A 23,192-nucleotide genomic window follows, 5' to 3' on the forward strand; every position below is an offset into this window, starting at 1 on the left:
CGCTGTGTCTTTGTGAGACGCAGAGTAGGTGAACGGATTATCTCCGCATGTGTAGTTCGCACCATGAAGCATGGAGGAGGAGGTGTGATGGTGTGTGGATGCTTTTCTGGTGACACTGTCAGTGATTTATTTAGAATTCAAGGCACTTTTAACCAGCATGACTACCACAGCATTCTGCAGCGATACGCCATCCCTTCTGGTTTGCGCTTAGTGGGACTATCATTTGTTTTTCAACAGGACAATGACCCAACACATTTCCAGGCTGTGTAAGAGCTATTTGACCATGAAGAGGAGTGATGGAGTGCCGCATCAGATGACCTGGCCTCCACAATCACCCGATCTCAACCCAATTGAGATGGTTTTGGATGAGCTGGACCACAGAGTGAAGGAAAAGCAGCCAACAAGTGCTTAGCATATGTGGGAACTCCTTCAAGACTGTTGGAAAATAATTCCAGGTGAAGCTGGTTGAGAGCATGCCAAGAATGTGCAAAGCTGTCATCAAGGAAAAGGGTGGCAACTTTGAAGAATCTAAAATATATTATTTTGGTTACTACATGATTCCATATGTGTTATTTCATTGTTTTAATATCTTCACTATTATTCTACAACGTAGAATATAGTAACAATAAAGAAAAACCCTTGAATGAGTAGGTATGTCCAAACGTTTGACTGGTACTGTAAGTCTGAATACCAGCTACTGAGAAGTGCGTAGGAAATGTGTGCACAGGAAAGGCGTACATTTCCTAAATCTGAATTGGGCCCTAAGAGAAGAGGCAGGAGAGAAGAAGAGTGGCTAATGGTACATTCCCAGCTCTTAGCCATGTGATTGGTACATTCCTAGCTCTTAGCCATGTGATTGGTACATTCCCAGCTCTTAGCCATGTTATTGGTACATTCCCCGCTCTTAGCCATGTGATTGGTACATTCCCATCTCTTAGCTGTGTGATTGGTACATTCCCAGCTCTTAGCCGTGTGATTGGTACATTCCCAGCTCTTAGCCATGTGATTGGTACATTCCCAGCTCTTAGCCATGTGATTGGTACATTCCCAGCTCTTAGCCAGGTGATTGGTACATTCCCATCTCTTAGCTGCGTGATTGGTACATTCCCAGCTCTTAGCCGTGTGATTGGTACATTCCCAGCTCTTAGCCGTGTGATTGGTACATTGCCAGCTCTTAGCCATATAATTGGTACATTCCCAGCTCTTAGCTGAGTGACTGGTACATTCCCAGCTCCTAACCATGTGATTGGTCAATCCCCAGCTCCCAGCCATGTGATTGATACATTCCCAGCTCCTAGCCATGTGATTGGTCCATTCCCAACTCCTAGCCGTGAGATTGGTCCATCCCCAGCTCCTAGCTGTGCTGAAGCCTCTCTGTCTCCACAGCCAGACCATTCAGCCTGCAGGCAGCAGCTCGACCCTTTCAGACAGCCAGTGTGGGGGAGAACGTTGCTGCCGTACTTCTGTGTGTGAGAGTGTGTGTGTATAATACTGTATATGTGCATGACTGTGTGTGTGAGATAGTGGTTTAAGCAGCCTCTTAGGATGAGCGGCAGAGGGAGACAGACGGTGCTGTGATTGAGAGTTGGTAACATCGCCTCTCTTTGCCGCCTCACCCTGTCCTCAACCCATCCTGCCCTTCTCTTCCTTTCCTCTGGCTCTGATCTACAACACCGCTGGGATGTTTTCTTCTCCAGGATCCATGGACGGAAGACAGAGGAATAGCTGTAGGTACCCACCATAGATATACGTACAGTATATATGCATATAATTATATTTCTATGCTACTGACACCCGCTTGTATTGGTTTATTTCCTTATTGTTTTTTGTTTGTGTCATAATGTCTACATGCTAATGTATGGTGGACTAGCAGATGTTGATCCATGCATGATTATTAGATAGTTGTAATATTTGTAGATATGTTTCTTCTTCTTCCTGGTAGCCTTTTTTTATCTGGTTTTCTTTAAAAAAAATGTAATCTGAACTTTGATAATGGTCATAGTTGTCACAAAAAATGTAGTAATTCTTTGGTGGTTGTAGATTAATCTCTAAACGGGTTGGATTTAGATTCAAACGTATGGATTTCGTTTCAAACGTGTATGGAATTCATATCAGCATTATTTGATGTCAAACATTTGGAGTGAAGAGGATAAGGTGCAAGCCTTCAACCACAACTGAACACATACAGTAATACTAAGATACGTATGTTATTAATGAATAACAAAACATCTGGGATGGAAATTATTGGTGCTGTAGCTACCAATGATTGATGGGTGATGTGGCTGATTGTGACAGCTCAGTGTGGGCGTGCACACACACACACACACACACACACACACACACACGCACGCACACACACACACACACACACACAAACAAACACAAACACACAGGAGATGAGAGACTGAAAGCTTTTTATTGCTTTCATTATTATTGAACCCCCCACTTCCCTTCTCCTTCTGCCCTTCCATCTATCTATCCATCCATCCATCCCCCACCTCCACCGCTCCCTCCTCCCTATCTCCTTCCATACATTCACCCGTCCATCCATCCCCCTCCTCCACCACTCCCTCCTCTCTATCTGCTTCCATCCATCCACCCACCCATCCATCCCCCTCCTCCACCAGTCCCTCCTCCACCTCTCCACCACCATGTTCAACTCCCTCCTCCCTATCCCCTTCCATCCATCCATCCACCATCCATCCCCCTCCTCCACCACTCCCTCCTCCACCTCTCCACCACCATGTTCAACTCCCTCCTCCCTATCCCCTTCCATCCATCCACCCATCCATCCCCCTCCTCCACCACTCCCTCCTCCACTTCTCCACCACCATGTTCAACTCCCTCCTCCCTATCCCCTTCCATCCACCCACCCATCATTCCCCTCCTCCACCACTCCCTCCTCCACCTCTCCACCACCATGTTCAACTCCCTCCTCCCTATCCCCTTCCATCCACCCACCCATCCATCCCCCTCCTCCACCACTCCCTCCTCCACCTCTCCACCACCATGTTCAACTCCCTCCTCCCTATCCCCTTCCATCCACCCACCCATCCATACATCCCCTTTGTATGTCTCAGGACATTCATGTTCCATGGTCTGTTAAAACAGCCACACATTTTGAAAGCAGAATATTGGATGGTTTCGATGGGATGGTTTGACAGGGTTTAGGAAAGAGATGTGACAGGACAAGAAAGAGATGGGACAGGACAGAGCTAAGAAAGGACAGGACAGGAAAAAGATGGGACAGGACGGAGGTAGGACAGGACAGGAAAGAGATGGGACAGGACGGAGGTAGGACAGGACAGGAAAAAGATGGGACAGGACGGAGATAGGACAGGACAGGAAAAAGATGGGACAGGACGGAGGTAGGACAGGACAGGAAAAAGATGGGACAGGACGGAGGTAGGACATGACAGGAAAAAGATGGGACAGGACGGATGTAGGACAGGACAGGAAAAAGATGGGACAGGACGGAGATAGGACAGGAAAAAGATGGGACAGGACGGAGGTAGGACAGGACAGGAAAAAGATGGGACAGGACAGAGATAGGACAGGGCAGTATAGAACAGGACAGGAAGAAAGGACAGAACATTGAACATTGGTCTCTGTAATCTATTGAAAAGCTTCACAATAACAGTGCTGTAGAGGAGTGGGAACATTAGCTGGTGGATCTGAATAGCCCTTTATGATGAAAGCCAGAGGGAACCAACAACATTAGCAAAGCCAAAGAGAGAAAATGAAAGAAGAAGCAACTGTATATTGAAGGAATTAAAGGTTGCCCCCAAAGCATTGTTTACGGTGTGGTTGTGCGTGCGTGTGGCATGCGCGCGTGTGTGTATGTGTGTGGTTTGGTTTTTACTATCCTTGTTGGTATCGGAAGTCCTCACAAGGCTAGTAAAACAAGGAAATGTTATGTAATGAGTTACTGCAGTCTGGAGTATTTTAGCCTATTTGACAGATGTTGGCACACCTGGCGAATGGCATGATGTCTATACTGGGTTGGCACGATGTCTACACTGGGTTAGGGTTAGAGATGTATACTGTACACTGGGTTAGTCTTGGTTAACCCAGAAATAAAGTCCCACGTAATTGGTCAGCTGCTTGATTAAGTTCTGGGTCCATACATGTGAAGAGAAGAGATGAAAAGATGCTAGAACGAGGAGCGGAACCGGAAAACAAGCAGCTCCACCCTCTCTCTTTGCAAGTTAATGTCCCCTCCCCTTACGAAATTCGAAAGATACCAACACCTGCAAAACCGTGATTTTTCCAAATAACCTCGTTATCACCGCATCCCATTCCTGCCCGATAGAATCTATGGTACCAGTTATGCATACATACAGTTGAAGTCGAAAGTTTACATACACTTAGGATGGAGTCATTAAAACTTGATTTTCAACCACTCCACAAATTTCTTGTTAACTATAGTATTGGCAAGTCGATTAGGACATCTACTTTGTGCATGACACAAGTAATTTTTCCAATAATTGTTTACAGATTATTTCACTTATAATTCACTGTATCACAATTCCAGTGGGTCAGAAGTTTACATACACTAAGTTGTCTGTGCCTTTAAACAGCTTGTACAAACAATAGTACGCAAGTATAAACACCATGGGACCACGCAGCCATCATACCACTCAGGAAGGAGACGCGTTCTGTCTCCTAGAGATGAACGTACTTTGGTGCGAAAAGTGCAAATCAATCCCAGAACAACAGCAAAGGACCTTGTGAAGATGCTGTAGGAAACAGGTACAAAACTATCTATATCCACAGTAAAACAAGTCCTATATCGACATAACCTGAAAGGCCGCTCAGCAAGGAAGAAACCACTGCTCCAAAACCGGCATAAAAAAGCCAGACTACGGTTTGCAACTGCACATGGGGACAAAGATCGTACTTTTTGGAGAAATGTCCTCTGGTCTGAGTCTGATGAAACAAAATTCGAACTGTTTGACCATAATGACCATCGTTAAGTTTGGAGGAAAAAGGGGGAGGCTTGCAAGATGATGTGGATATATTGAAGCAACATCTCAAGACATCAGTCAGGAAGTTAAAGCTTGGTCGCAAATGGGTCTTCCAAATGGACAATGACCCCAAGCATACTTCCAAAGTTGTGGCAAAATGCTTAAGGACAACAATGTCAAGGTATTGGAGTGGCCATCACAAAGCCCTGACCTCAATCCCATAGAAAATCTGTGGGCAGAACTGAAAAGGTGTGTGAGAGCAAGGAGGTCTACAAACCTGACTCAGTTACACCCGCTCTGTCAGTAGGAATGGGCCAAAATTCACCCTACTTATTGTTGGAAGCTTGTGGAAGGCTACCTGAAACATTTGACCCAAGTTAAACAATTTAAAGGCAATGCTACCAAATACTAATTGAGTGTATGTAAACTTCTGACCCACTGGGAATGTGATGAAAGAAATAAAAGTTGAAATAAATCATTCTCTCTACTATTATTCTGACATTTCACATTCTTAAAATAAAGTGGTGATCCTAACTGACCGAAGACAGGGAATTTTTACTAGGATTAAATGTCAGGAATTTTGAAAAACGGAGTTTAAATGTATATGGCTAAGGTGTATGTAAACTTCCGACTTCAACTGTATATCTGTACACGAGAGATGAACACTGGGATGACATGACATCGTCTTATCTATCGTTGATAATCTTCTAAAAGACTGTTGTAGAACCATATTGCCTCTTGCTTCGACAGGGCTCTCCAGAGATGATTTAGCATAACTTGTGTGTGAGCTTTTTTTCCAGTGAAACTAAGTAAAGTACAGTATCATCTGAAAAACCATATGCAAGGTTTTGGAATATTCATACACAGAGAAGCTCTAATCTACTGTCTGCTTGGTTAGGGAGGAGACTCACACAGAGGCTGGACACACTGCTCGCTTAACCAGCCACGCCAATGGAAACTGGCAACCCTATCAGCATGCATGCACCCAGCCTGCCACAGGAGTCACTAGAGCAAGGACATCACAGCCAGCCAAACCCTCCCCTACCCTGGACAATTGTGCACTGCCACATGGGTCTCCCGGTCACAGCCGGCAGCAGCACAGCCCAGGATCGAACCCGGGTCTGTAGTGACACCTCAAGCACTGTGATGCAGTGCCTTATGCCTTTGCGCCACTAGGGAGGCCCTTCCAAGCAGCCCAATTCTGATCTTTTTTCACTAATTGGTCTTTTGACCAATCAGTTTAGCTTTGGAAAAGAACTGATGTAAAATGTTCTTAGTGGACAAAAATATCAGAATTGGGCTGCCTGTGTAAATGCAGCCAGAGAGGTATTGGGTCAGTAAGGAAAGATCAAATCAAATCAAATATGTCACATGCTTCGTAAACAACAGATATAAACTAACAGTGAAATGCTTACTTAGGAGAAGGTGACACATTGGAATGTGTTGCAGTGCAAGCAGTTTAACAGACTAAGAAGTTGGAAACAGTGGAATATTACCAGTGGTGTACTGTGTGGTACTACTTTGTACTGGTTGCTTGGTTACTTGCTGATTTGGCAGTGATGTTCCCTACTCATGGTTCTCTCTCCCACTCAGGGTTAGTGCTGATTGTCCATCGGACTTGAGAATGCTGCAAGAAGGAGGAGGAGGAGGAGGAGGAGAAGAAGGAGGAGGAAGAGGTCCATCTTGCACAATCTATTCATTGTTCATAAATGTGTTTAAAATAGGAGTTACTATGAGATAAACCATCACTGGAGGCTATGAAAATATGTGTTGGTCACAGGAATAAGCCACCATTGGTTTACAGTTGCCTCATTGGTTTAAATTAGTGTGCTGACATAGAACACTGACAGTTCCAGCAATGAAGTGAGTAAGCAGTTCAAAATTAACATTAGATAGTTTAATGGCAGTGAATGCTTAGTGCTCTAATATATATAGTTCTTGGTAGATATAATGCTTAGTGCTCTAATATATATAGTTCTTGGTAGATATAATGCTTAGTGCTCCAATATATATAGTTATTGGTAGATATAATGCTTAGTGCTCCAATATATATAGTTATTGGTAGATATAACGGTTGGTGCTCTAATAGACATAGTTCTTGGTAGATATAATGCTTGTTGCTCTAAAATATATAGTTCTTGGTAGATATAATGCTTGTTTCTCTAATATATATAGTTCTTGGTAGATATAATGCTTAGTGCTCTAATATATATAGTTCTTGGTAGATATAATGGTTGTTGCTCTAATATATATAGTTCTTGGTAGATATAATGTTTAGTGCTCCAATATATATAGTTCTTGGTAGATATAATGCTTAGTGCTCCAATATATATAGTTCTTGGTAGATATAATGCTTATTGCTCTAATAGACAGTTCTTGGTAGATATAATGGTTAGTGCTCTAATAGAGTGTTGTTAATTTGACTCTGCCAGCTCTCTCTCTAGGATGTTGAGTGGGCCTGACAGCAGTAGAGTGACTCAGTTTGCCCCCAGGTTCCCACTCCTACGCTTTTCTTGTCTGCACAAACCAAAGTAGAATGCAGATAGCCTGGGCACTGTGTTCCCGTGAGTACTGTAGTGGAAACTCCTCTGTGTATGTGTGTGTGTGTGTGTTTGCTTTGCCATAATCATTATAGCACATGTACGCTGGATGCAAATGAAGCTATTAAACAAAGCAAACAAAGACAGAGTGGTCTTGTCATTCTGGCGCCCCCCTCACAGTCATTAATCAGTTCACTTTGTCATGAGCAGCTCACCATCAGTTCACTTTGTCATGAGGCGCTCGATACATGAATGTAATTAATCCTGTGTGCCAGACAAGCACAGATGAGCATGTTGCTATCCCTAATCCTAACCCTTGCTTCATATCCACGTCACAGTTCAACCCTAGCTTCAACCCTAACCCTAACCTTTAGCCTAATCCTAACCCTAGCTTCATGTCCACATCCCCGTTCAACCTAACCCTAGTCTCAACCACAACCCTAACCCTAGGTTCATGTCCACATCCCAGTTCAACCCTAACCTTAGTCTCAACCACAACCCTAACCCTAGTCTCAACCACAACCCTAACCCTAGCTTCATGTCCACATCCCTGTTCAACCCTAACCCTAGTCTCAACCACAACCCTAACCCTAGCTTCATGTCCACATCCCTGTTCAACCCTAACCCTAGTCTCAACCACAACCCTTAACCCTAGGTTCATGTCCACATCCCTGTTCAACCCTAACCCTAGTCTCAACCACAACCCTAACCCCAGTCTCAACCACAACCCTAACCCTAGGTTCATGCCCAAATCCCAGTTTAAGCCTAACCCTAGTCTCAACCACAACCCTAACCCAAGCTTTATGTTCACATCCTGGTTAAACCCTTACCAAGCCTCAACCATGACCCTAACCTTAACCCAAGCTTTATGTCCACATCCCAGTTCAACTCTAGCCTCAATCACTAACCCTAACCCATACGAACTCTCCACTACTGCTTACTGATCCTTTATTTCTAACTCGCCACTATTAACAGCGTAAATTAATTTCAGAGTAGACAATCCTTTAAGATGATGAGTTTATAAGAACCAAATTATATGAATTATTATATGTATTTAAAAAAATCAAATAATAGACAATAATTTGAGCTGATGCGTTTCAGAAGAATAAGGGAGGGAAATTGACAGCATTGTTCTGTATTTTGAGTAATGTGCCCTCGTGAATGGTGTTTATTGCTAATCTGTTGTCTCTGTGGTGGGATGTGCTTGCGTTAGCCTACTTTCCACTGTTGGGCTGGACGAGACAGCTCAATTGTGTAGTCTGGCAACACTCTAAATGGAGACCTGCAATCAGATAATGATGTCCAGTTTCATAGAGGCCCAGCCAAAACCCTCTCACAGAATACTAATATAATTTTACTGCTTATACAGTGCCTTCGGAAAGTATTCAGACCCATTGACTTTTTTTGTTACATTACAGCCTGATTCTAAAATGGATTAAATAAATGTTTTCCCCCATCAATCTACACACAAAACCCCATCATGACAAAGCGAAAAACAGGTTTTTAGACATGTTTGCAAATGTAAAAAATAAATAAAAAATGAAATACCATATTTACTTAAGTATTCAGAGCCTTTGCTATGAGACTCAAAATTGAGAGCATGTGCATCCTGTTTCCGTTGATCATCCTAGATGTTTCTACAACTTGATTGGAGTCCACCTGTGGTAAATTAAATTGATTGGACATGATTTGGAAAAGCACACACCTGTCTATATAAGGTCCCACAGTTGACAGTGCATGTAAGAGCAAAAAACAAGCCATGAGGTCGAAGGAATTGTCTGTAGAGCTCTGAGACTGGATTGTGTTGAGGCACAGATCTGGGGAAGGGTACTCAAAAATGTCTGCTGCATTGAAGGTCCCCAAGAACACAGTGGCCTCCATCATTCTTAAATTGAAGAAGTTTGGAACCACCAAGACTCTTCCTAGAGCAACCCTCTCGGCCAAACTGAGCAATTGGGGAGAAGGGCCTTGGTTAGGGAGGTGACCAAGAACCCGATGGTCACTCTGACAGAGCTCCAGAGTTCCTCTGTGGAGATGGACGAACCCAGAAGTACAAACATCTCCGCAGCACTCCACCATCAGGCCTTTATGGTAGAGTGGCTAGACGGAAGCCACTCCTCAGTAAAAGGCACATGACAGCCCGCTTGGAGTTTTCCAAAAGGCACCTAAAGACTCTCAGACCATGAGAAACAAGATTCTCTGGTCTGATGAAACCAAAATGTAACTCCTTGGCCTGAATGCCAAGCGTCACATCTGGAGGAAACCTGGCACCATCCCTACTGTGAAGCATGGTGGTGGCAGCATCATGCTGTGGGGATGTTTTTCAGCGGCAGGGACTGGGAGACTAGTCAGGATCAAAGGAAAGATAAATGACGCAAAGTACAATGAGATCCTTGATGAAAACCTGCTCCAGAGCGCTCAGGACCTCAGACTGGGGCGAAGGTTCACCTTCCAACAGGACAGCGACCCTACGCACACAGCCAAGACAATATAGGAGTGGCTTTGGGACAAGTCTCTGACTGTCTTTGAGTGGCCCATCCAGAGCCCGGACATGAACCTGATCGTACATCTCTGGAGAGACCTGAAAATAGCTGTGCTGCGACGCTCCCCATCCAACCTAACAGAGCTTGAGAGGATCTGCAAAGAAGATTGGGAGAAGCTCCCCAAATATAGGTGTGCCAAGCTTGTAGCGTCACACCTAAGACTCGAGGCTGTAATCTCTGCCAAAGGTGCCTCAACAAAGTACTGAGTAAAAGGTTTCAATACTTATGTAAATGTAATATTTCCATTTTCTTTTTTCTTTATTTGCAAACCTTTCTAAAAACCTGTTTTTCCTGTGTCATTATGGGGTATTGTGCATAGATTGATGAGGGAAAAAAACGATTTAATACATTTTAGAATAAGGTTTTAACGCAACAAAATGTGTAAGAAGTCAAGGGGTCTGTATACTTTCCGAATGCACTGTGTGCTTTATAAGTGAACCTTGGTCATCCATTCTGATTACAACCCATTAAGAGTTGTTATGTAGTAATACCCACACATCTGTTTATTGGTGTGGTTGGAATATGTTTGGATGGAATACTAATGTCTATAAATACAGAGTTCTTCATCAGTCAACATACAAATATTTTATTTGATAGCACACATGAGCATGCAATCAAAAGTATTTATTAAGCCCTTTTTACATCAGCAGATGTCACAAAGTGCTTATACAGAAACCCAGCCGAAAACCCCAAACAGCAAGCAATGCAGATATAGAAGAAAGGAACCTAGAAAAAAACCTAAAGAGGAGCCAGGCTCTGAGGGTGACCAATCCTGTTCTGGCTGTGCCGGGGGGAGATTATAAGAGTACATGGCCATTAAGGCCAGATCGTTCTTCAAGAGGTTCAAATGTTCATAGATAATAATCACAGTGGTTGTAGAGGGTGCAACAGGTCACTACCTCAAGAGTAAATATCAGTTGGCTTTTCATAGCCGGGCATTCAGAGGTCGAGACAACAGGTGTGGTAGAGGGAGAGAGAGAGAGGGAGGGAGGGAGGGAGAGAGAGAGTGGGTCGAAAACAGCATGTCCGGGACATGATTCAATCATCTTGGCACAGTATATATGACTCATTTCATTTTTACAACATGTGCAATTCTACTATAGAGACACATTCTACAAGGGCAGAATATTTTTATTTCTCAGGGTTAACAAAGACGAAGCCAACTAACCACAGTAATGAAACACACTGGAGTCCCTTAGGAACCCCACTACCTTTAATTCATCCTCAAACAAAGCACAACACACACACATATGCATGTACACAGGCACACAAACACACACGCACATAAAACAAATCACAGACACTCAAATACTGTACACACACACACCAACCACACTCAGCAGCACACATACAAAGATAAAGGGTGGAAGGGCAACAGTGAGTGATGGAGAGAAAGAGGGGAAGGGCAACAGTGAGTGATGGAGAGAAAGAGTGGAAGGGCAACAGTGAGTGATGGAGAGAAAGAGGGGAAGGGCAACAGTGAGTGATGGAGAGAAAGAGGGGAAGGGCAACAGTGAGTGATGGAGAGAAAGAGGGGAAGGGCAACAGTGAGTGATGGAGAGAAAGAGGGGAAGGGCAACAGTGAGTGATGGAGAGAAAGAGTGGAAGGGCAACAGTGAGTGATAGAGAGAAAGAGTGGAAGGGCAACAGTGAGTGATGGAGAGAAAGAGGGGAAGGGCAACAGTGAGTGATGGAGAGAAAGAGTGGAAGGGCAACAGTGAGTGATGGAGAGAAAGAGGGGAAGGGCAACAGTGAGTGATGGAGAGAAAGAGGGGAAGGGCAACAGTGAGTGATGGAGAGAAAGAGGGGAAGGGCAACAGTGAGTGATGGAGAGAAAGAGGGGAAGGGCAACAGTGAGTGATGGAGAGAAAGAGGGGAAGGGCAACAGTGAGTGATGGAGAGAAAGAGTGGAAGGGCAACAGTGAGTGATGGAGAGAAAGAGTGGAAGGGCAACAGTGAGTGATGGAGAGAAAGAGTGGAAGGGCAACAGTGAGTGATGGAGAGAAAGAGGGGAAGGGCAACAGTGAGTGATGGAGAGAAAGAGGGGAAGGGCAACAGTGAGTGATGGAGAGAAAGAGGGGAAGGGCAACAGTGAGTGATGGAGAGAAAGAGGGGAAGGGCAACAGTGAGTGATGGAGAGAAAGAGGGGAAGGGCAACAGTGAGTGATGGAGAGAAAGAGTGGAAGGGCAACAGTGAGTGATGGAGAGAAAGAGGGGAAGGGCAACAGTGAGTGATGGAGAGAAAGAGGGGAAGGGCAACAGTGAGTGATGGAGAGAAAGAGTGGAAGGGCAACAGTGAGTGATGGAGAGAAAGAGTGGAAGGGCAACAGTGAGTGATGGAGAGAAAGAGTGGAAGGGCAACAGTGAGTGATGGAGAGAAAGAGGGGAAGGGCAACAGTGAGTGATGGAGAGAAAGAGGGGAAGGGCAACAGTGAGTGATGGAGAGAAAGAGGGGAAGGGCAACAGTGAGTGATGGAGAGAAAGAGTGGAAGGGCAACAGTGAGTGATGGAGAGAAAGAGTGGAAGGGCAACAGTGAGTGATGGAGAGAAAGAGGGGAAGGGCAACAGTGAGTGATGGAGAGAAAGAGGGGAAGGGCAACAGTGAGTGATGGAGAGAAAGAGGGGAAGGGCAACAGTGAGTGATGGAGAGAAAGAGGGGAAGGGCAACAGTGAGTGATGGAGAGAAAGAGGGGAAGGGCAACAGTGAGTGATGGAGAGAAAGAGTGGAAGGGCAACAGTGAGTGATGGAGAGAAAGAGGGGAAGGGCAACAGTGAGTGATGGAGAGAAAGAGGGGAAGGGCAACAGTGAGTGATGGAGAGAAAGAGTGGAAGGGCAACAGTGAGTGATGGAGAGAAAGAGTGGAAGGGCAACAGTGAGTGATGGAGAGAAAGAGTGGAAGGGCAACAGTGAGTGATGGAGAGAAAGAGGGGAAGGGCAACAGTGAGTGATGGAGAGAAAGAGGGGAAGGGCAACAGTGAGTGATGGAGAGAAAGAGGGGAAGCTAAAGAAAGAAAGGGGGAGAGAAACTGGGGACAGCTGCTGATAATGGGGACGTCAACTGTACCCGCTCTCTTTCTTCCACTCTATCTATCCCAGTCTCTCTTTCCCTTTCGTGACTTAGATCGTTCTTATATAACGGACTCTCCCCGCCTGAGAGAAACAGTTAGTGTCACTTCAGCTGTGTTGTCTAAATCACCAGGCTCTGTCATCGTGCAGACAGACAGAGATGGTCAGTAGGCCCTGTCATCGTCCAGACAGACAGAGATGGTCAGTAGGCTCTGTCATCGTCCAGACAGACAGAGATGATCAGTAGGCCCTGTCATCGTACAGACAGACAGAGATGGTCAGTAGGCTCTGTCATCGTCCAGACAGACAGAGATGGTCAGTAGGCTCTGTCATCGTCCAGACAGACAGAGATGGTCAGTAGGCCCTGTCATCGTCCAGACAGACAGAGATGGTCAGTAGGCTCTGTCATCGTCCAGACAGACAGAGATGGTCAGTAGGCTCTGTCATCGTCCAGACAGACAGAGATGGTCAGTAGGCTCTGTCATCGTCCAGACAGACAGAGATGATCAGTAGGCCCTGTCATCGTCCAGACAGACAGAGATGGTCAGTAGGCCCTGTCATCGTACAGACAGACAGAGATGGTCAGTAGGCCCTGTCATCGTACAGACAGACAGAGATGGTCAGTAGGCTCTGTCATCGTCCAGACAGACAGAGATGGTCAGTAGGCTCTGTCATCGTCCAGACAGACAGAGATGGTCAGTAGGCTCTGTCATCATCCAGACAGACAGAGATGGTCAGTAGGCTCTGTCATCGTCCAGACAGACAGAGATGGTCAGTAGGCTCTGTCATCGTCCAGACAGACAGAGATGGTCAGTAGTCTCTGTCATCGTCCAGACAGACAGAGATGGTCAGTAGGCTCTGTCATCATCCAGACAGACAGAGATGGTCAGTAGGCTCTGTCATCGTCCCGACAGACAGAGATGGTCAGTAGGCTCTGTCATCATCCAGACAGACAGAGATGGTCAGTAGGCTCTGTCATCGTCCAGACAGACAGAGATGGTCAGTAGGCTCTGTCATCGTACAGACAGACAGAGATGGTCAGTAGGCTCTGTCATCGTCCAGACAGACAGAGATGGTCAGTAGGCCCTGTCATCGTCCAGACAGACAGAGATGGTCAGTAGGCCCTGTCATCGTCCAGACAGACAGAGATGGTCAGTAGGCCCTGTCATCGTCCAGACAGACAGAGATGGTCAGTAGGCTCTGTCATTATCCAGACACAGACAGTCAGTTGCTTTTCAAAGGCCCAAGCTCTAGGGCAACTGATATCACAGCATTTTGTATCAAATCATTTCATGCAACATAGCTACAATAGTGTAAATGGGATGTTGTACACACCTGTAACCTATGCTAGTAACCCCCTGTAATCGATGCCGGTAATCATTCATTGTTATTTGAGTTTAGCTGTTAAAAGCCCAGTGCAGGCAAAAACGTGATTTTCTTGTTTTATATATACTTCCAAACTTTGAGGTTGGAATAACACTGTGAAATTGAGAAAATTATGATAATGCCCTTTTAATGTATGAGTTGTTTGAAAAGACCGCCTGAAATGTTTGCCTGTTTTGGTGAGATGGAGTTTCGGCCTGCCTGGTGACCAGACCAATACAGACCAGTTCTAAACCTCTCTGCCAATAACAGCTTGTTTTCAGTTTCCCCTCCCCAATCAGACCACTCCCAGAAAGTCCTAGCAAAATTCTTGTTTGAGAAATGGTTCTTTGCTAAGAAGCGATTTTTTTCTTTTTGACTATTTTTATTGAAAAGAAATCACAGAAAGGTACTTCATTTTTACCCAGAAATGATTTGCTATTGAGATAAAAATGGCTGCATTGGACATTTAAATGAAAAAATGTAAATATCTCGGCCCTGTGTAGCGGATAAGGTGCCACCCCAGGTGAACGAGGCGGACCCTGCCCAGGTTAAGTTAAAGGAGGCGGAGCCTGCCCAGGTTAAGTTAAAGGAGGTGGAGCCTGCCCAGGTGAAGCCAAAGGAGGTGGAGTCTAGCCAGTTTAAGCTGAAGGAGGTGGAACCTGCCCTGGTGAATCTGAAGGAGAGGCAGAAGTTCTTTGAAGAGGCATTCCAGCAAGACATGGATCAGTACCTGTCCACCGGCTACCTGCAGATCACTGAGAGGAGAGGTGAGAGACCCACCTTAACGCCTTATCATCTTCAATGGAGAAGTATGGTCACAGTGACAGATGGTGTGTGTGTGTGTGGGTGTACTGGTACATTTCCAATAAGGATTTACCCCAGTGTTTTACCCAAAAGGTTGACTTTTTTGTTTCAATCTACATGGGTCGGAATCTGTTTTACACTGGGCCATGGCTCCGGCGGACCTGCACCTTCTCACAAAACAACAGATTTGAATGATGCAGACATTGTTGATGTTGCTCACCACAAGTCTTTAGTGTCACACTGTTGATGGAAAAACAACAGCTTACATTAAGATAAAACACTGGCGACCCACTGGTGTGGGGGTCTCATTGGAAAAGCACCAGTTGTGTGTGCGTGCATGTGTGCGTGTGGCTGGCTAATAACAGTTCCCTCTCTGTTTACTCTGCCCCACCCTGCTGTCCTGCCCTGCTCTCCTCGTATCCTTGAGGTATGCCGCCTCCGCTGTCAATCATCCCTCACAGTGCACTGTGTGTTTGTAACGCATGCACCACGTCATCTTAACACCGGTATTACAACAGATACGGTTCCTGCAAGGTGATGAATCCAGGACATTGATTGAATACAGACACCGCCTGGAATAATTTCCGACAGGATAGAACCATAGACACCAGGCTGGAATCAATTTAGACATGACAGAACCCTACAGACATAAACCTAGAACAATTTCAGGGTTTCTGGCAAGTCAGTGAGGATTGATTAAAACAATTATTCAGATGAAGATCAGCTCTTTTGATGGAACATGATTTCTTGAAGGTTGTGTTTGAATAATCTGAAGGTTTTGGGGGGGGGGGGGGGGGGGGGTTGTGGTGAGTAGGCGCTGAATCTGCGGTTTCTGTTCATTCAGATTTAGCCACTTCCACACCCAGAAGAATAGTCAGTTAGCTCAAGCATGCAAGATTTTGTGGGTTCAAATATAAATATATTTGCCGAAAGCAGTAAATGATTTGGGATTTTTATTTCTTTGAGAGTTTTTAAACAAAAAGACTTCAAGGCTCTTCCTGGACTCAGCCCCTTGCCGTTGCATTCTTGGTTTAGTTCTGTATGCGTTGGAGACTAACACCTGTGTCTTGCTGCTCAGGGCCAATAGGCAGCTTTTCATCCATGGAGGTGAACGTAGACATGCTGGAGCAGATGGACCTGATGGACATGTCCGACCATGAGAGCCTTGACGTATTCCTCCACTCTGGGGGAGAGGACAACAGCGTTGCCTCGCCCATGCTGGGTATGACAGACACACATACACATGTAAACAGACATACACAGTAAACAGTAAACAGCAACTTCATACTTCGATTAGTTCTCGGGCACTGCACAAAACCTCCCTCTGTCTCTCAGGCCCAGATGTGGAGTCGTTAACCACAGAGATCACACTGCAGGTTCCCACCCAGGCTGAGCTAAGACACAAGCTGTCCTCCCTCTCCTCCACCTGCACTGACAGCCAGGACACCAAGGCCAGGGAGGATGAAGGGGGTAGGGAGGACCGCATCCACTGTCCTGCCGGGGTGCAATCATACGAGACAGAGGTTCCCCCCAACACAGGCCTAGCAGGGAGGCCACTGCTACAGCCACTGCACCCACCCAGAAACCAGACACTTAAACACTGAGGACAGCAGCTCACAGGCCACGTAAGGGCCAGGGTAGAAGTGAAGACACTGAAGGGACCAAAACCCTGCAAGGACTGGTTGCTATGCACTGGATGCATGGAAGAGATGCATCATTTATGTTCACTGTATTTTCATCCGTTTTGTAAAGAAATAATTCCATGTTGAACATTGTGTGGTTACAATATTATTCCCCCCAAATCTCTTGAATTGGTAATAAACATTTCACCCCCTTGTACTGCCATTTCTCATACTGATCCCTTTCTACTATTTCAGAATGAAATGAAACTGGAATAGAACTACCCTGTTTCATTGTTCCGCCCCACTAGTCTGTTGATTTCTAACCCAGCCTGAACCCTTTGAACACAGGGACAGCTGACCGGCGCCACCGCAGACGAGTGCGACGTACATTCACGGTTTCTTTTCTTTACTAGAGGCCATTGCACACACACCAGCATATGTTTTCATAACATGATTCTATAGAATATTATATCATACAGTTAGTTGCTTGAAGCGCCAGCACGGCCTGCTAATGGAGTAATCGCTCACAGGTGTGTGTGATTGGCAGGTTATTGCAGAGTGAGAGGTGGACTAAGTAGCGTCTCTGTCTGGTGGGGGGGGGGGGGGGGCTTAGTGTTGGTTTGACACCTTTTTGTTGTTACACCTTTTAGATATTTCCATTTGAACTTAAAATGGTCTGGTAGGGCTGGCCGTCTAGAGAGTCAGGACAGAACTCGCCCTGGACCCTGGTAAGTACGCTGTTTCCTGGGTACATTACAGACATCTGTCCGCTTACCCTCGTTTCACACTGAATGCACACATTTGTATCAGGTTATGGACCAGTTAGTCAGGCTTGGACCCCTAGACACGGAGAGTAGACTTATTAGTAGAATGGCTAGTTAGCTTCGTAACATGACATCTTCAGACCACCACAACGACAGACATGCAGGTTCAAAAGAAAAGACAGTGAATTGTCTGTACGTTTTTATTAAACCTTTAGTACAAACTGCAAAAGTAAAAAACTGGCAATATAACCAACATGAACTCTTTCCAAGTTGAAGGAAAGATGGAGACGCAGTGCTAATAAATTAACTTGCCAGACCGTGAGCAATAGTTTATACTGTAGAAAAAGAAAATCGCAAAGAAATCTGAATAAAATACATTGTAAGGCCATAAAAACTTGACAACCACTTTTTTGTTGAAAACGACCGACTTGATTTTCATTAAATATTCCTAAAACAGTTCAGTCTTCTGTAAAGGACAACAACAACCAACAAACTGGATAATAGGATCACCTTGTCAGCCACCACTGGCAAGCTCAGTGCAACATGAGGAGCTACTACATTGTTGAATTTTCAGTACATTTTTGTGAACATATTTTCCCTTTTCTTTAAAAAAGTAAAGCTAAAGAAAAAAAAAGAAAAAAACTAGGGGGCCATAGCTACTCCATATCTTTGTCTTAGTGATGTAAGCAGCACTTAAAATGTATACACGTAACCAGAGCAACCCTGTAAGCATCAAACTCACACAGATGAAGAAACTGAAACGTAAGGCTTTTCTTCATCAAGCACTTCCTCTCTTGCTTCCTGTAATACCTTTAGAGGTATCATTTTCCTTCCTTCACCCCAGAAAAGGCTTGAGTATTTAAAGACATTTACAGGATTATGTACAAAAATGTATGTTGTGTTGGACCTTCTGCTAAAATAATTCATAATACATCTGAAAAAGGGAAAAACCTAAAATACACACACACACCAAAAGAAAACTTGGATTTCCATATTTCACATTTCACACCCTTTGACTAGTGACTCTACTCGCACATCAGAACAAAAACACAATCAAAATAGAAAATAATAAAATTATTAATGTTTACTGGTACAGATGAAACAGTAGGACTGGAAGAATGGAATGTTAACATGATTGCACATCGAGAAGAGTAGAGCCTAGAACCCTAACCCTATGAGAGAGGAGAGCCTAGAACCCTAACCCTATGAGAGAGGAGAGCCTAGAACCCTAACCCTATGAGAGAGGAGAGCCTAGAACCCTAACCCTATGAGAGAGGAGAGCCTAGAACCCTAACCCTATGAGAGAGAAGAGCCTAGAGGCTACCGCCCTGTGGGAGAGGGGGCTAGCAGTTAGCCAGCACCCCACCTTTCTTTTGTATTGTTATACAGTAATAATAACCAACAGCACCAAAAACAATGGATCTCTTTGTTGAGTATCAGGCACAGTTTTCACTTGCTAGCAAAGGAGGCCTCCCTCCTACTACAGAGACAGAGACCAGCGGCACCTAGCTCTGTATTTCTGACATACAGCCATGGCACCTTGGTCCGTTTGACATACAGCCACGGCACCCCAGGCTGTTTCTCTGACATACAGCCATGGCACCACTAGTTCCACAAGTAACAAAGAAAAAGGAAACAACAACAACAAAATAAACACAGAAGACTTTCTCAAAATCTAAAATCAAAGCTAAAATCCCAAATAAAACAAGCCAGCCAAAACGCATCTGCCTTTCAAGTTTTACCTGGCGTGGGTTCGGGAACAACAGGCCCTGAACAACAGGCCCTGAACAACAGGAGCTTCTGCAGGCAGAGGAGGAGAATAAAAACAACTCATCTTCAAAAACTAAAGATGAGAGAAAACTTTGGGTTCTACTTGTGTCATTTCAATAAAATGAAAAAAGGAGCACCTTCTCCACTCATCCCTTTGTTCACAGTTGAGTGACAGATGGCGATGGGTCTGACTGCACACATTGGGGGGGCAGTGAAAGGGGCACAACATTTACCTGTGAACGTTTCAATTAATGCCAACACCCCCCCCCAAAAAAAAGAAACTGAAGAAACATTTTCCGTGCTAGTGCAAAAAAAGACTGCTTGCTTTCACAAGTTTGCCATACTAAGGGGGTGGGTGGGGTAGTTCGTCATAGTAAGGTTGCGTGGGAGATTTGGGGCATTATATTTTTTCTTTCTTTAAAAAAAGGACAACAGTGATTCTCCAAACTAAGATGGAGGGGCAGTGGGGGTTGATAACGTCCTCATGTGACGGCTGCGGGAGATAGGTGGGAGGAGGAGAGGCGGGACAGGGACACCTCCACGGTTTCTCTCTTCCGGGGTCCCCGTTTAGATGGTGGTTTGATGGGGCTTGCACCGTTACATTTCTCGGTCGTCTTCCCCAGGGCCTTGCCACACACCTGCTTCACCAAGCTGTTGATCTGCTCCTGGGGGGCACAGCCAGGGAATGGAGGGATCAGACAAAACATATGCGTTATAATGAACACTACACTATAAATGAACAAATATCATATTTATCCAAACATTGCATGTTACACCACTCCGCTCTTGAAGGTTCTGATCAAGTCTACTCAGATAAGAGCGGGTCATCCCAGCAAACCAAAATTGTTCCAAAAAGTTCTAATAATTCAAAAACTGTCCAGTTGTGCTGATGATTATACCATTTTTGTATAAACATTCACCTGATTGCAAGACCGTTCCCAGAACACATTTAGTTATTACATTACCTGGAAACATAAGAAACTTAGGGGAATGTTCTGTGCGGGTTGTTACAGATGATGTGCACAACATTTTTGTGACTATTAGGAAGACATTCCAAGGATATTTCATTTAAAACATAAAAAAAAAAATACATTTTACCTAAAACATTAAAAGAATGTTTTCATCATAATGTTCTATAAAAACCGAACTAGAACTTAAGCATCTATTCAATCCGTATAGTGGAAGTTCAGCCTTAATGCCCAATTTAAAGGCAATGTTCCCACGGCGGCAGAGACAGTATTCACGTTAAATGCTGCATACGATGGCTCAATCAGAAATGTTATGATAATTTTCCATCGCGCAATCTGTAACGCTTCAGCGATAAATTGAATAGAGCCCTTAATGGGAATTTTAGCTAATGTCCTGGGAATGTTCCCGGTTTTCTGGGATGGAATCTTACCTCATCGTAACGATACATCATCTTGAGGCCTCTGCAGGACTTGTGATTCTCCACGTATCTCAAAGCACACTCCAAACAGAAGACTACGTTCTCGTTCTCCTGGACCACCTGGGATGGACATCACAACTCAGAATTCAAACATCTTTTCATGGAATGGTAAACTAAATTCATCTTTACATTTAAACCATTTAGCAGACGCTCTTATCCAGAGCGACGCACAGGAGCAATTAGGGTTGTGTCTTGCTCAAGAGCACATGGACAGATTTGTCACCTAGTCATCTTATGGATTCGAACCAGCGACCTTTTGGTTACTGGTCCAACGCTCTTATCCGCTAGGTTACCTGCCGCCCTGTACATGGAGTGGTTTACTACATTCAGCCTTGCCCAGCACCAGCTCTAGTCCCAACCCAAATTAACCATAGCACTATTCTCCATGACCCAGCCCTAACCCTATCACTATTCTCCATAACCCAGCCCTAACCCTATCACTATTCTCCATAACCCAGCCCTAACCCTAGCACTATTCTCCATAACCCAGTCCTAACCATAGCACTATTCTCCATAACCCAGCCCTAACCATAGCACTATTCTCCATAACCCAGCCCTAACCCCATCACTATTCTCCATAACCCAGCCATAGCACTATTCTCCATAACCCAGCCCTAACCATAGCACTATTCTCCATAACCCAGCCCTAACCCCATCACTATTCTCCATAACCCAGCCATAGCACTATTCTCCATAACCCAGCCCTAACCATAGCACTATTCTCCATAACCCAGTCCTAACCATAGCACTATTCTCCATGACCCAGCCCTAACCCTATCACTATTCTCCATGACCCAGCCCTAACCCTATCACTATTCTCCATAACCCAGCCCTAACCATAGCACTATTCTCCATAACCCAGCCCTAACCCCATCACTATTCTCCATAACCCAGCCCTAACCCTATCACTATTCTCCATAACCCAGCCCTAACCCTATCACTATTCTCCATGACCCAGCCCTAACCCTATCACTATTCTCCATGACCCAGCCCTAACCCTAGCACTATTCTCCATGACCCAGCCCTAACCCTAGCACTATTCTCCATAACCCAGCCCTAACCCTATCACTATTCTCCATAACCCAGCCCTAACCATAGCACTATTCTCCATAACCCAGCCCTAACCCTAGCACTATTCTCCATAACCCAGTCCTAACCATAGCACTATTCTCCATAACCCAGTCCTAACCCTAGCACTATTCTCCATGACCCAGCCATAGCACTATTCTCCATAACCCAGTCCTAACCCTATCACTATTCTCCATAACCCAGCCCTAACCATAGCACTATTCTCCATAACCCAGCCCTAACCATAGCACTATTCTCCATAACCCAGCCCTAACCCCATCACTATTCTCCATAACCCAGTCCTAACCCTAGCACTATTCTCCATGACCCAGCCCTAACCCTAGCACTATTCTCCATAACCCAGCCCTAACCCTATCACTATTCTCCATAACCCAGCCCTAACCCTATCACTATTCTCCATAACCCAGCCCTAACCCTATCACTATTCTCCATAACCCAGCCCTAACCCTAGCACTATTCTCCATGACCCAGCCCTAACCATAGCACTATTGTCCATAACCCAGCCCTAACCCTATCACTATTCTCCATAACCCAGCCCTAACCCTATCACTATTCTCCATAACCCAGCCCTAACCCTATCACTATTCTCCATGACCCAGCCCTAACCCTATCACTATTCTCCATGACCCAGCCCTAACCCTAGCACTATTCTCCATGACCCAGCCCTAACCCTAGCACTATTCTCCATGACCCAGCCCTAACCCTAGCACTATTCTCCATGACCCAGCCCTAACCCTAGCACTATTCTCCATAACCCAGCCCTAACCCTATCACTATTCTCCATAACCCAGCCCTAACCCTATCACTATTCTCCATAACCCAGCCCTAACCATAGCACTATTCTCCATAACCCAGCCCTAACCCTATCACTATTCTCCATAACCCAGCCCTAACCCCATCACTATTCTCCATAACCCAGCCCTAACCCTATCACTATTCTCCATAACCCAGCCCTAACCCTAGCACTATTCTCCATAACCCAGTCCTAACCATAGCACTATTCTCCATAACCCAGCCCTAACCCCATCACTATTCTCCATAACCCAGCCCTAACCCCATCACTATTCTCCATAACCCAGCCCTAACCCTAGCACTATTCTCCATAACCCAGTCCTAACCCTATCACTATTCTCCATAACCCAGCCCTAACCCTATCACTATTCTCCATGACCCAGCCCTAACCCTAGCACTATTCTCCATAACCCAGTCCTAAC

General features: G+C 45.1%; 2 protein-coding genes across 7 annotated transcripts in view; one reads left to right on the forward strand and one right to left on the reverse strand.

Moving 5' to 3' along the window:
• The first annotated feature begins 1,328 nt into the window (after positions 1-1,328).
• LOC115173711 (dysbindin-like) lies at positions 1,329-17,121 on the forward strand. Of its 4 annotated transcripts, none has more exons than XM_029732041.1 (5): positions 1,329-1,727; positions 6,561-6,643; positions 14,986-15,249; positions 16,365-16,508; positions 16,622-17,121. In XM_029732041.1, the coding sequence occupies exons 2-5, from the start codon at positions 6,592-6,594 to the stop codon at positions 16,888-16,890; spliced, it is 729 nt and encodes a 242-aa protein (XP_029587901.1). In that variant the 5' UTR covers positions 1,329-1,727; positions 6,561-6,591; the 3' UTR covers positions 16,891-17,121. The 4 variants fall into 4 exon arrangements, with proteins under 4 accessions (XP_029587901.1, XP_029587903.1, XP_029587904.1 ...); XM_029732044.1 differs by having other exon boundaries at positions 1,333-1,727; positions 16,374-16,508; XM_029732042.1 differs by lacking the exon at positions 1,329-1,727 and adding an exon at positions 6,060-6,086.
• Positions 17,122-17,837: 716 nt separating this feature from the next.
• Positions 17,838-23,192, reverse strand: part of LOC115173712 (protein Jumonji) — a 90,227-nt gene continuing 84,872 nt past the window's right edge. For all 3 annotated transcript variants that reach the window (XM_029732046.1, XM_029732045.1, XM_029732047.1), the window contains 2 exons: positions 20,842-20,949; positions 17,838-20,107 (listed from right to left, as the gene is read on the reverse strand). In XM_029732046.1, the coding sequence (XP_029587906.1) occupies positions 19,925-20,107; positions 20,842-20,949 (291 nt within the window). In that variant the 3' untranslated portion in view covers positions 17,838-19,924. The remainder of the gene's footprint in view (positions 20,108-20,841; positions 20,950-23,192) is intronic.

The sequence above is a fragment of the Salmo trutta genome, chromosome 34 (assembly GCF_901001165.1).
Source record: "Salmo trutta chromosome 34, fSalTru1.1, whole genome shotgun sequence".
Taxonomy (NCBI): Eukaryota; Metazoa; Chordata; class Actinopteri; order Salmoniformes; family Salmonidae; genus Salmo; species Salmo trutta.

Bases quoted from the DNA above. Each gene is read 5' to 3' on its own strand.
- LOC115173711 (XM_029732041.1), top strand. From the start codon at position 6,592: ATGCTGCAAGAAGGAGGAGGAGGAGGAGGAGGAGAAGAAGGAGGAGGA. The intron at 6,644-14,985 runs GTCCATCTTGCA...GGCCCTGTGTAG, and splicing joins AGAAGAAGGAGGAGGAAGAG to CGGATAAGGTGCCACCCCAG. The intron at 15,250-16,364 runs GTGAGAGACCCA...CTTGCTGCTCAG, and splicing joins GCAGATCACTGAGAGGAGAG to GGCCAATAGGCAGCTTTTCA.